Source organism: Nomascus leucogenys, chromosome 23 (genome assembly GCF_006542625.1).
Source record: "Nomascus leucogenys isolate Asia chromosome 23, Asia_NLE_v1, whole genome shotgun sequence".
Classification (NCBI taxonomy): domain Eukaryota; kingdom Metazoa; phylum Chordata; class Mammalia; order Primates; family Hylobatidae; genus Nomascus; species Nomascus leucogenys.
The window spans coordinates 33,795,299-33,808,128 of record NC_044403.1 but is presented as its reverse complement, the minus strand read 5'-3'; the positions used below and the strand labels follow the sequence as shown (position 1 = coordinate 33,808,128).

At 66.6% G+C, this 12,830-nt stretch overlaps 1 protein-coding gene across 3 annotated transcripts; it reads right to left on the bottom strand.

The window, feature by feature from the left end:
• Positions 1-3,614: 3,614 nt before the first annotated feature.
• Positions 3,615-10,535, bottom strand: SCRT1 (scratch family transcriptional repressor 1). Of its 3 annotated transcripts, none has more exons than XM_030804982.1 (2): positions 9,082-10,535; positions 3,615-7,143 (listed from the first exon to the last, which is right to left on the bottom strand). In XM_030804982.1, exons 1-2 carry the CDS (start codon positions 9,194-9,196, stop codon positions 6,212-6,214), a joined length of 1,047 nt encoding a protein of 348 aa, XP_030660842.1. In that variant the 5' UTR covers positions 9,197-10,535; the 3' UTR covers positions 3,615-6,211. The 3 variants fall into 3 exon arrangements, with proteins under 3 accessions (XP_030660842.1, XP_030660844.1, XP_030660843.1); XM_030804984.1 differs by lacking the exon at positions 9,082-10,535 and adding an exon at positions 8,184-8,294; XM_030804983.1 differs by lacking the exon at positions 9,082-10,535 and adding an exon at positions 8,014-8,177.
• Positions 10,536-12,830: the final 2,295 nt, after the last annotated feature.

Genomic DNA, 12,830 nt, shown 5'->3' with positions numbered 1-12,830 from the left:
GGGCGCAGAGCACCCTGGGAGTCGTAGTCGCCGTGGGCGCGCCGGCGCAGAGCACCCTGGGAGTCGTAGTCGCCGCGGACGCACCGGCGCAGAGCACCCTGGGAGTCGTGGTCGCTCCCAGGGCCGGGGCTGCGGGCCGCAAGTGCGCGCAGCGGGAACGGACCTCGCATCGCCCTCGCGTGGTCCCGGGGTCCTGTCCGGCCCCACGGAGCGGGATGGTCCGCTGAGGGGTGCGCTGGGCCCCGGCTTCCTGGCCGCTGTGTGCCCGCCCCTCGTCCCACTTGTGTACACACGGGGTCTCGGCAAGTCACTCGGGGCAATCATTTAGGAAGCGCCTAGAGCGCCCAAGGTCCAGCTGCCCGGACCGGTGTCCGGCGGCTCGCGTCGCCCGCCACCCAGCGCGTTGGTTGCTGCGCGCGCAGCTTACAGTAACGTCCCTGGCGCGCTTGTGCTCCGCGAGCCCTCTGGTTACCCCGGCAGGAACCTGCTTTTCTTCGCCTTAGGGGGGACGTCAGACAAGGGCCTGGTCAGAAGACCAAGCTGGAGAAATGCACCAGGCCCTGCGTCACCGGGATGCCTGCCTTGCACGCGACTCCCAGGCTCTCCACCTCCGCGCCTGCAGAGCCCGGCGAGAGGAGGGCGAGGGCGCAGGCCCCTTGGTGGTGTCTTCTCGGCCCACCCACGCCCTCCACAAGGAGCTCCACGTCCCTCAACTCTCAGGGCCTCCCAGTTTCCAACGTGGGCCAGCCTCTCCAGGATGTCAGAAGTCTGGGGCGCTGGATCGCTGGGACTCAAGAGGCTTCTGTGCATTTGCACGGCCTGTGCAACCGCCCTGTTGTTTTTTGTTGTTTTCTTTTTTCTTTTTTTGAGACAGAGTCTCGCTCTGTCGCCTGGCTAGAGTGCAGTAGTGCGATCTCGTCTCACTGCAACCTCCGCCTCCTGGGTTCAAGCCATTCTCCTGCCTCAGCCTCCCGAGTAGCCGGGACTACAGGCACGTGCCACCACGCCCAGCTAATTTTTGTGTTTTTAGTAGAGACGGGCTTTCACCATATTGGCCAGGCTGGTCTCGATCTCCTGACCTCGTGAACCGCCCACCTCGGCCTCCCAAAGTTCTGGGATTATAGGCGCAAGCCACCGCGCCTGGCCTGTTGTTATTTTTTCTAAAGACGGGGGTCTCGCTATTCTGCCCAGGCTGGTCTCGAACTCCTGGCCTCACACAATCCTCCCACCTCGGCCTCTGAAGGTGCTGGGATTACAGGTATGAGCCACTGCCCCAGACATCATCTATGTTAAATGAAGCAACTAATCAACTGTAACAGCCACAGTTGCGGCCCACCTTGGCTTGGTGTGCATATTGCACAGGGCATGGAGTGAGAACATCTTGGATCTCAGGATGCCAGGGTTCACTGAGGACTCTGACTCTAGAAACACCTTCATTCCTCTGGGGTGAGCAGGGGCAAGCAGCGCTTCTCTGGAAGCAAACAGGTTCTCCTTCTGAGGTGGGGTCCTCTCCTGTGGGCTGGTCACAGCCTCCCCTCTGAGCTCCGTCCTCTTCCACCACCTCCACCAACAGTGGCCAGCAGGGTTGCCCCCCTGGTGACATATTCTTGTCACCACAGGCCGCTGTGGGTTGCTGCCAGCCAGGTATCAGGCAGGCTGGAGTTACCTGGCAGATGCCCTTTGTGTAGCCTGCTGAGTGGGGCCGCCCTCACTGGACCCGAGAGCCCCTCACACATGGGCCTTGGTCGTCAGGACCAGCCCCGTCTCCTATCCAGTCTCCCAGAATATTCATTTGTTGATTGTAGTCGCTGGCAGACACACTCTGTGGCCAGGCAGGCCCAGACCTGTCTGAGTATGGACTGACGCCAAGCTCAGAGAGGTCTGGACCTGGCCACAGAGCACCTCATGCTAGGCAGAGGAGATCGACGGCTCAACCTGTGGTCGTGTCCCAACTCAAAGCCGGCAAGTGGCCACAGGAGAAAGGCAACGGGAGGGTGGACTGGACCACCAGGGAGGATGGGTCGGGCCTGGTGAGCAGAGCCAGGCTTGGAGCCAACGGGAAAGCACTGGCTGTGGGCAGGCCATTAAGGAAGGGCTTTGCCACCAGGGGTGGGGGTGTGGCAGGGCAGCAGCTCCAGAGGTGGGTGAAGCCCTGCCCAGACAGGCCCTGTACCCTGGGATCTAGGGTGAGGGGAATGGTCAGGGTAGGTGAAGTTGGTTGGGGACAAGGGTGTGTATGGCTGGGTCATCGAGGAAAGCATGATGCAGATCACCCTGCTGGGGGCAGCAGCAAATGACGGGGCCCCAGCCTGAAGCGAGTTGCCTTCCAGGGCTAGTGGAATAAAGGGCCGGAAGTGGGTTGGGGCCTCAGGCTGACCCCAGGGCCTAGGGGCCATGGGTGGGCCAAGGAGGCCTGTGAGAAGCAAGGGTCCCAGGAGAGTTCACAGCCAGTGGTGGTCTGTGGCCCATGCCACTCATTCAGAGGGAAAGTTGTGTCCGTGGCTGGGAGGAACTGGGGGGTCGAGCTCATCCAAGGCCTCAGAGGCCACCTCCATCCTTCCACCCACTCTACGCATCAGAATCCTGGAGAAGTAGAAACAGCCAGTCACTACTGGAATCCTTTGGAAGGAGTGAGGCTAGGAGCCTTCCTCCCTGCCATTGCTGCCTGCCATTGTCATCGCTGGTAGTGCTCTCCCAAAGAGAGCACCCACCTGCACCACAGCCCCTCCAAGTGCCAGGCACACAGGCCATGACATGCTGCAGACCTGGTTCCCCTGCTCTCCACCCCAGTGGAGTCTGGGCAGGTCCGTCCCCTGTCCCTGCCAGGTGTGGGCAGCTTTGCTGGCCCTGAACCTAGGACTGACCTGGTTGGAATGTATGTGCCCGAAGACTTTGGGCCTCTCAGCTCATGCCTGCCTACCTGGTTACCAGGGGACATTGCTGGGCAAAGGGTCCCTGTCCCTTATCTCCTCCACTACTCATTCTGTCTAGAGCCCTTGGGCGATGGTTGCAGAAGCCTCTCTGCCCCCTGGGCACCTCCTCCCTGGAACCGGTCCAACCCAGCTACCCATGGAGGCATCCGCAGACACTGGGGGAGCATATCTGGGAAGCCTGGGGGTCAGAATGTGGGCAGCAGGCCACAGGAAAAGGGCCAGACCTCGAACTCTCCACTGTCCCCATTTCCTGCAACAGCATCTCAGAGGGCTTGAGGTGGCTGTCAGGCCTTCCATCACAGCATAAAGCTCCTTCAGGGAGAGAAGAGTGAAGTCACCCAGGCTGGGAACGGCAGCTCCTACTATACCTACCCTGCCGACTCTGGTCCAACCGTGGGCTTGGCCTGACTTTAGACTGGAGCCCCTTGGTGCCCCTGTTCCTGGTGCAGAGCAGATCCACCTACCCCAGGGGAAATGCCAACTACTTTGCCTTCAGACCTGATGCTCCTGTGGTTGGGCCTGCCAAGCCTGCCCTCCCCAGTGGAAGAAGAGGGCGGTCTTGTGAAAAGCCTCAGCCTGACCCTTGCAGCACCAGCCTGAGGTGCTGCCAGACTGGGAAGACCCTCCCAGCCACCCAACGGCATGGGCCCAGCCCAGGACACATCAGCCCGACACTCCAAATTCTATCAAGAGTGGCATTTATTCTCCTTGTGGAGGTGCGGTGCTCCGGGGAGCTGGTGCTATTGTGCTTAGGAAGGAGGTCTGTCCGTCCGTCCGTCTGTCCGGCCGGCCTGGCCCCAAATGGGGGCGGAAGAGGGGCACGGCCCGAGTAAAAATCCCGGCCTATTCCGGGTGGGAATATGTACAAGGCGGCGGGGCACAGGCGGCGGTGGGGGCGGGCGGGCCGGCGGCCGCAGCCCCCACCCGAGGGCCCCCGCACCTCGGGCCCTACTTGTAGAATCAGTACAAAATAGGTGCTACCTAAACGTTCCTTCTACCTGAATTCGCTAAGTCGGTTATTGTGCTGCTTAGTTATGGGGGCGGGAGGGGGCCCATGGCTTTCCACGGCGGCGGGGTGTAGGGGGAAGCAGGAGACCCTGACGGGCCCACAGCCCTCCAGCTTTCTCCTTAGGTAGGTAGACAGGAGTATGGGGTGGGGTGAGGTGGGGGCGCCTGTGTGTGCGTGTGCATGCGGCACAGGTGGGCAGGCCCCAGCTTGGGAGCTGTGCAGGCACCACGCCTGATTGTGTAGGGTGCTTGGATGTGGGCACTGCTGTGCAGAGCGGCGGGTCATCCCTGTGGGGGCAGCCACGCTTGCTGCTGGGGGTGAGGCTGGCCACACCACAGGCTACAGCTGGCACCTTCTTCTCCAGCCATGGCTCTGCCCCTGGCTGGACATGGCAGATGTGTGTTGGCCAGAGGATCAGAGAAGTGGCCACCTGTGTGGGGGCCCAGGAGCCCTGGATCTGTCCCCCTCAGCTGGAGCCAAAAGGCCTAACTCAAAGGTAGAGCCCAGTTGTGCCCAGCAGGGACTGGTTGAGGTGGGGAGGAGTGTATGGGGCATCTGAGCCTAGGGACCTGGTCTCTCTGCATCTGCCGTTCTTCCCTGGCCCACCCAAGCCGGTTGGACCCCTGTCCTGCAAACACACCTCCCAGCAGGTGGCTGCGCTCCTGGCGGACTCAGCAATTGGCCTGGCACATAGTAGGTGCTCAATCAACGGTCAGTGAATGATTAATGACTGAAGGAGGGGCCTTGGGTGCAACCACCCCACCCCCGCCCATGGAACCATTACAGCCGCCGGGCTCTGCCGTGGGGGTCGGGGAGGGGTGGGGAGAAAGTCTGCGCGGCCGGCCCCGCGCAGCGTCCCTGATCTAGGGGCCTATGGGGTGGGTAGGGCGAGGGGATACCTGATTCTCAGTAACTCTAGAGGCGGCGGCAGCTTCGCATGCAGTGCGCATTATTGCTCTATAGTCGGCTTCGGACTACCTAAGAGGGAGGGGGAGCGGGCAGCCCCGGGTAGGATCGGGAGGAGGGGTGGGGCTGCATGCAGTGACGTCACAAAGGCGGCGGCCAATGGGGCGGGCCCTTGGGGCGGGGTCGCCGCCGAGGCTTTGGCATAGACGGGCGAAAGTTGGCAACCGAGTGGGGGCGGGGCCTGGGTCTCAGGGGAGGGGCCTGCCTCGGAGAGGCGGAGCCTGAGGCTCCCTGGAGGCTCCCAGCTAGGGGCGAGCCTCGGGGCGTGGAAAGTAATCCCGGACATCCCAAGCCCCGGCGTCGGCGGGCAAGATGGGGGTTCAGCGCCCCCTCCCTGACCCGAGTGCAATCCGTTCATAAATAAAACGTACAAATACAGAAAGAAAGAAACCCGACGCGTCCGCAACCCCCCCAGGGGGCTTTACCCGCAAAGCGAAGACACAGGTGTGTAGAGGGCAGCGCCCAGGCCTGCCTGCCGGCCCCGGGAATCCGTCCTCCAACACGAATGCCTGGGGTACGGGGGGGTGGGGGCCCGGGGCGGGGCGGAAGCGGGGTCTGAGGAGGTCGGATAAGTCCATGCGATTCGATATGTGTCATTATTATTCGATATGGAGGACAGAGCCCGGGAAGCTGGGCTGGAAGAATTCGGATTTGGCAGAGGATGCGAGGCGAGGGTAGGAGGGCGGCTCCGACTGAGGCCCCAGAAGCAACCCGAGGGAGGGGGTGCCGCCGTCCGCCCCTCTCCTCGACCCACAACGCGTCTAACACTCCCGGGAGTTCCGCGAAGACTGCGAGGCAGGGGCGTCCCTGCAGGCCCGCCCGCACCTGCTCCGCCCCGGCCTGCTGCCGGGGAGGGGCCGGCTCCCTGGACGTCTGGGCCGCAGGCCCTGCGCTAGAAGGCTTGGGAAGGGGTGGGGAAGACCTGAGTCCCTGCGACGCGATCCAGGGGCGCAGAGGCGGGAGAAGGAGAGCGCTCCCTACCTCACCTCACCCCCGTCTTCAGAGACCCAACTCGGAGATGAGGTTCGGTTCTAGGTCTCGTCGACCCTATTGCTGGGAGAAAGCCGAGGGCACCCTGGAGGGGAGGGGAGGGGGCTCGGGGTGGGTCTCCCCTCGGGACCCTATTGCTTGAACGGGCCGGCAAGGCCCCTGGCGGGCGGGGCGGGGTGGGACCGGGCCCCCCTCCCCCTATTGCTGTGAGGAGGGGCCCGCCCTCCGGCCCCTCCACCCGGACGCCAGCGAAGACTTCCCTGGGGGGGCCGTATTGCTGAGAGCCGACCTGGCTGGGGGAGGCCCCGCCGCCCTAGGCCTGCACAGGGCTGAGCTGTGGCGGCGCAGGAGCTGCGGGGCCTCCGGCGCCGCCCTTGAAGCAGGCCGACTCGTAGTGCTTGTTGAGATAGGACTTGAGCGCGAAGCTCTTCTTGCAGCGCTTGCACTGGAAGTGCTTGAAGGCCGAATGCGTCTGCATGTGCGCGCGCAGGTTGGAGCGGTCGGCGAAGGCCTTGCCGCAGTGCGCGCAGCCGAAGGGTTTCTCGCCGGTGTGCGAGCGCATGTGGCCCTGCAGCAGCCAGGGCCGCGAGAAGGCTTTGCCGCACACGCCGCACTTGTGGCGCAAGTCGTGCGTGAGCAGGTGCATGGCCATGGCCGGCATGGACACGTACACCTTGCCGCACGTCGGGCAGCGCCGCGCCAGCTGGCTGTCCAGGCTGCGGTGCGTCTGCTTGTGGCGGCTCAGGTTCGACGACGTGGCGTATGTTTTGCCGCACTCGCCGCACGCGTGCCGGCCGCCAGCACCTGCGGCCCCTGGCCCCGCGCGCGACTCGGTGCCCGCCCCCGCGCGCGTGCCGCCCCGGCCCCCCGGCCCGGATCCCAAGCTGCGCCCGCCCGCCCCGCCCCCGCCTCCGGCGTCGCCGTCGGGGGCCGCCGCCGAGGCTGTGGAGGGAGCGGCGGCAGCGCCGGCATTGGAAGCCTTACGCCGCGAGCGCCCGTCGGTGATGAAGAAGGCGTCCGCCGCGTAGCCCTCGCTGACGGCCGCGTCACCGTTGATGTAGCCGCCCGCAGCCGTGGCCAGCTCCGGGCGCGGGGTGGGCGGCGGCGCAGACCCTGCAGCCGCCGGACCCAGCTCTCCACGCACAGCTGCTGCGTACATGGGCTCCGGCGACGGCCCTTTGAGCAGCGCAGCCTCGGCGTCGCCATCGTAGACGGACGAGGGCCCCACGTAGTCGCTGAGGTACCCTGCGGGCCCAGGCGGACGGACAGCGGGAAGGGAATGGGGCGGCGGCAGGACACACACGGGGGGTGGGGGGGCCGGAGACAGCAGACGCGGACCGGGAGACCCGGGTCCAGGAGAGAGGCGAACAGGGAGGAGGACAAAGGAGAGGGGGCCGAGGGACCGCGGGGCAGGGAGGATGGAGACAGCAGGGAGGGGAAGAGAGGGGAGGAGAGGATGAGAGAGGGCCGGGCCAGGCTCCGCCCCCGCCGCCCCACCCTCGCAGAGAGGAGGAGAGAGGCGCGTCTTCGGGCGCGGCTGCCCCCCTTCCGCGGAGCCTCAAGGTCAGGGGGGAGGGGCGGCGCTTCCCTCTCCCTCCTCCCCCACCCACCCTCCCCTCCCCCTCGGGTTCTCCCCACTTCAGCAGTTTTCCCTGATTATGCAACACACTGCAGACCCGCGGCGCACAAAGCCAGGACTGCCGGCCCAGGGACCCCGTCTGTCCCGCCTCTCCGGGGTCCTGGCTGGCTCTCCCCCTGGCCTGCAGAACATGCGCTCCATTTTGATGTTGACCCCCTCTGGCCTTCTGGTTCCTCCAACAAGCCCTGAAGACGTCTCCCTCCCCCAGTTCCCTCCGGCCTCACCAGCACCTCCCTCAGCTCTCCTGCCACCCACTGGACTTGACCCTGCCCTCGCTGCTTCTCCATGCACTCTGCTTCTCCCCCCAACTCCCTCTCACCATCCTGCACCCTTGGGTCCTACCCTGTTCAACATTGCCCTCTCCTGCTCACACCCTAACCCCTTTCAGGGCCTTCCCAAGCCTCTGAACGGTGCAGAGAGGGCCAGGGCGTCCACTTTCACAGGGACGAGCTGCAGGAGGGCAGCATCACTTATACCGGCAGCTGCAGTTGCTCCCCAGGCACAAGATGGATCTCATAACCTCAGAGTCACAAATGCACGCCCCTCGCGATGCTCTGGCTCCTTCAGGCCTACACCCAGTCTCCCAGCATCATCAGCCCTTGTGTGCCCTCACAGGGTGGGCTGCACACTGATGTGCCGAACTCACCACCTCCTCACTCACGCAGGGTCACACATGCAGTCACCCCGGACACACTCTCAGTCACATGGTGCACAGCGGCCTCGGAGTCACATGGTCCCATGTAGTGGCACACAGGCGAGCACACACACACACAGGGTCACACACAAGCGCACACGGTCACATGGCCACACACAGTCACATGGACCCACACAGGCTCACACTCCTGCAGGTCACACTTGCTCTGCCACCCCATGCTGCTGGCACTCCCGTCCCCCTCTCCTGCATGCTGACAGTTGTCCTTGAACTTGGGCGCCCTTACACAAAGAGCCTCCCCCTGCCTCCCACACCTTGGGCGTCCCTTGCTCACAGCCTCCTCCCTGCTTCCTCTCCCTGACCCAGGCTTCAGTGAAGAGACTGCTGCTGCCTCTGCTGGCCCTTCTGCTCTGACAGGTGGGCGGCCCTGTTGGACCCCCTGCCTACTCCCTGGAGCTCCCTGCATTCCCCAGCTAACCCTAGCAGGTGTCCTGGTGCAGCCAAGGAAGAGGAGAGGGTGGCGAGGCGGCCCTAGTCTCTTGAGTGTAGGTCTGTGTGTGCCGGCATGGCTGGGTCCCGTCATGGCAGCGTCCATGCGGCTGTGTCTGTCCCAGCATGGGTCAGGGTGTGGGTCCATGTGTGCGTTCGGGTAGCTCAGTTCCTGATCCTCTTCCCCACCGTCTGTCCAGCGTCGACACTATCCCTGCCTAGCCTTGGCCTCTGTGTTCCCCTTCCTCCCCTCTGCTGTCCAGGCTCCAGCCACAGACTCTTGCCGTTTCTGGTTCCCTTCAGTCTGTTTCCCCGGGCCCTGCCCTCCGCCCCCACACTCTGGCCCTCCACCGCTTCCAGCAAAGCCCCAGGCCCCGCGCCCTGGTCTCAGACCAGCGCTCACCTTTATCGTGCAGTGGCGCGCCGAGGTCGCTGCGGGCGCGTCCGTAGGCGCTCTCCAGGTCGGCCGAAGAGAACGCGTCAAGTTTGACCTTCTTGACCAGGAAGGACCTGGGCATGATTCCTGCGGGGCTCCGGCGCTGTGGGCCTGCGGAGCCGGGGCTTGGGGGGGCTGCGGCGGCAGGGCCCCGTCACCATCCGAGGAGCGGCGGAGGCAGCGCGGGTCCCCACTCTGGCCTTTGGATGCTGCCGCGCGAGTGGTGTCCTCTCTCCTTGCTGCCCTGCGTCTCCTCCGTTGCCCCTCCGGATCCCTCTTCTTCCTCCTTCCTTCAATCCTTCCTTCCTTCAATCCTTCCTTCTTTCTCTCCTCTCCTCTTCCTTCCTTCCCTCCTCTGGTCCCGGCTTCCCAGCCCGCAGTGCCGCCCCTGGACAGGCGGGGGAGGAGGCTGGGGGGGCGGAGAGGGGGGGAGCGGCTCCGTCCCGGGCCTGGAGGCTGCGAGTGGGTGCAGGGCTGGCCCGGCTCGGTGGCCCCCTTCCCCTCCCCCCCCCGCCGCCGCGGCGGAGCCTCAGTCAGCGGCCCCCCATGCCCCCGGGGGCGGCGGCGCCGGGCCCGGAGAACACGGCGGCGGCAGCGGCAGCGGCAGCGACAGCGCCGGCAGCTTCAGCACCGCGGCCAGCGCCGGCCTGGGCAGCACCGCGGCCAGCGCCCGGGCGCGCTCAACCGGCGCGGGCGGAGAGGGGCGGTCCGCGGGGGTTTGGCCGCCGGGCAGGGGTCTTCGGCAGGGGTCTCTGGGAGGCTTGCTTTATTGTTCTGCAGCCGGAGCGAGCGGCAGTGGCGACGGCGGCGGCGGCGGCGGCGGCGGCGGCGGGCGGGGGGCGGGGGTCCTGGGGGAGGGGTGCGCACGGAGGGCGGGCCGAGGGAGGGAGGGAGGGGCAGGGGCTCCGGGGGCGGGGCTCGGAGCTCGGACTGCTCCTGGGCCCGGCCTCCAGAGCCGGCAGCCGCTTCTGCCTGCGGCCCGGCCCAGCCTCTGGCTTTTAAAGCCCAGGAGCTGGGGGAGGGGGAGGGAGGCGGGGGAGAGGCCGGCGGAAATGGCTGCGCTGGGCCGAGCCCCTGCCTGGGTCTCCTGGGAGGGGTCCCCGGGATGCCTCAGCCTGCGCGAGTGGGGAATTCCCCCGCGCGGCTCGGGGAACCGCGGCCCGGCAGCCAGCAGCATTGTCGGGCATGTGGGGAGAAATGGAGCCAGGCCTGGGACCCACGCGCCCCGGACTCGGGGTCTTCTGGGGAGGAACGCAGGGAGGACCCCAGTCCCGCCTGCCTCGCTCGGGGCCTGGGGCGCGGGATCTGCGGGGGCGGGCGGGGGAGGCGGGAGCCGAAGGAGCGAGTGCTGAGGCAGCGAAAGCGCAGCGCGCGCCCTGTGCCGCAGTGGCTCCCGCCGCTCGGTCACCCCGGCTGACCCCGTGCACGCTGGAGGGGCCTACCCACCCCCGCCTCTCTCCCCCCGGGCGGGTGTGCGGCGCAGCGGCGTCGCTGCGAGCCGAGTGTGGAGCTGGAGAGGGGCTGCCACGACCCTGCTCCAGAAACTCTGCTGCTTTGGGGGTTTTCCGCCCTTCCGCGCGGCTGCAGCTCCCCACGGCAGCCCCGCAACCAGGCGAATAACCCTTCCCTCGGCCGCCCGCCCAGCGTTTGCAGCCCCCATGACGTCAGGCTCAGCGGCCAATGGCGGGACGCCGGGCGCGGGGGCTCCGGAGCTCCGGGCCGCACAATGGCCGCGCGCGGGTGCCTCTGTCCCCAATTAGGGCCTGGCGCCGCCATTGTCCCCTCACCCGCCCCGCCCGGTGGTCCGGGTCTACGGGCTCCGAGCGCGCTCCCACGCGCCCCGCTGCCGCTGGGGACCAAGGTCGCGGGGGCGGCCCTGGGGAGCGTCCGGGCGCGGGTGTGCCGGGAGCGCGTGCGATACTGGAGCGCGCTCGTTGCGGTGCGCAGTGACCTTGCGCGGGGCGGACCCGCGGACAGCGGCTGGGAGCGCGCGGCGGGCGGGCCCCGGGGAAGACGGCCTGCGGGGGCGCGCTGCACTTGCTGAGCTCAGAGCCCCGCCCCCGGCCGGCTGGCCCCGTGCGGAGCCCCGGTGGGTGTGACCCGGACCGCCCGCGCGGGGGGTGCGGCAGAGACCACGGACCGGCTTTGTGCCAGCCGCCCGGCCCCGGCAGCGGCGGGACATTCATCTTGCGTGGCAGGCGCTCCCGAGGGGTGGGGGCGGGGCGCGGCCGCCCCCTTATCTCCGAGCGGCAGCCGGCTAGGCTCGCGGTGGGGGCGGGGGCGGGATCCCCCTCGGCCGCTCCGCGCGGGTCCTGGCTCCCTCCCATGGGGGGGGGGCAGGCTAAGGCACAGCCGGAGGCGCGGGGCCAATTAACATTTTGATTGCGGGACTGGGGGGCCATCTGGACCGAGGCCTAATTACCCGGCAGACCCTCGGGGCACCGGCGGGACGTGCCAGGCGCGATCCCCTCATCACCCAGCGCTCACCGCCTCCTCCCGGACCCTGTCCCCGCCCTCAACTCTGTCCTTCGACTCCATCCCTGGCCTCCGCTCGTCCTAGTATTTTTGCCTCTCTGTCCCCACCCTCCGGGTCCTCCGACCGCCAACTCTGTCCCCTTCCCCCATTCTTCCGTTCGTCTGCCCTGTCCCCCCATCCCCCGTTTCTCTCCTCTGCCCGTCCCACTTCATCCCTTCTCCCCGCGCCATTCCTGTCGCCCTGCACTCACCCCGTTTCCCTGTCCCTCTATCCACCCTCTCAGCCCCTTCCTCTCCTGCCTCTGTGCACATACCTGCCTCTCTCTGTCAAGCTCCTCGCCCCTTTTGCCCCCAACCCCCTTGACGGAAGAGGCATCAGAGCGGCACACATGTGTCCCGTGGCCAGGCGCTCCCGCGGGAACCATTGGGGCCGCCCTTGCTCCTGCTCGGGTGGAGCCCGCAGCCCCCCGGGACCCCTGGCGGGGAGGGACAGCTGGGTCCAGGCCTTGGCCATCAGTCTGCACCGACCGGGGTGCGGAGCGCACATGCGACCCGGGCGCAATTACTTGGGCCTCCTCTCCCCGCTCCCCCCCCCACCAGCATCCTGATCCCCCCTTTCCCCCTCACCCCCAGCATCAGGAGGTCGCTGTGGTGCCCCAGTCCTGGGCCCCAGCTAGGAGAGGCTGGAGGAGGACAGTGGACGATTCTCACGCTTTGGAAAAGTGTCAGCCCTCCTGTATGGGAGGCCTCCCCGAGTCTCTTACGGAGAGCTGGGGCCTTGAGAGGCTTTGTTGCAGGAGAGGAGATGGTCAGGGTCCCCAGGCAAGGCTGCCTTGGTCCCCAGCCAATTAAAGTCCTGGTGCCCCTAGCCACTCTCTGCAGAGCCCCTCTTGGGGAGTCTCTTCCTGCCGCCCTGATGCAAGCCCCAGTTCTGCCCCTTGTCCCTTCAGGTGGGTGCGGTGTTGGCTCTGAACCCTCTGTGCCCTCTCCTGCTGGCCGCACCTCCCCCTGCCCCTCCCAGGCCCCATGTTGTGGAAAGGTCAGCCATAAGGGTCAGGGGTTCCCACTCTTGTGTCTCTAGCACCCCACCCTCAGCAAAGCCAGAGCCCCTGGTGTGCCCACCCTCAGATGCTGCAGATGCATTCTCACCCACCCCTGCCCTATTGAGGCTCCAACCCAGGAAATCAGTGGACAGCCCGGATCCGAGGGTCCACCCTGCTGGATGGAAGCAATGGGCAGAG

Excerpts from the sequence above, each read along its gene's own strand:
- SCRT1 (XM_030804982.1), bottom strand. The coding sequence starts at position 9,196 with ATGCCCAGGTCCTTCCTGGTCAAGAAGGTCAAACTTGACGCGTTCTCT. Across the intron at positions 7,144-9,081 it reads CGCGCCACTGCACGATAAAG|GGTACCTCAGCGACTACGTG; the intron begins GTGAGCGCTGGT and ends CTGGGCCCGCAG.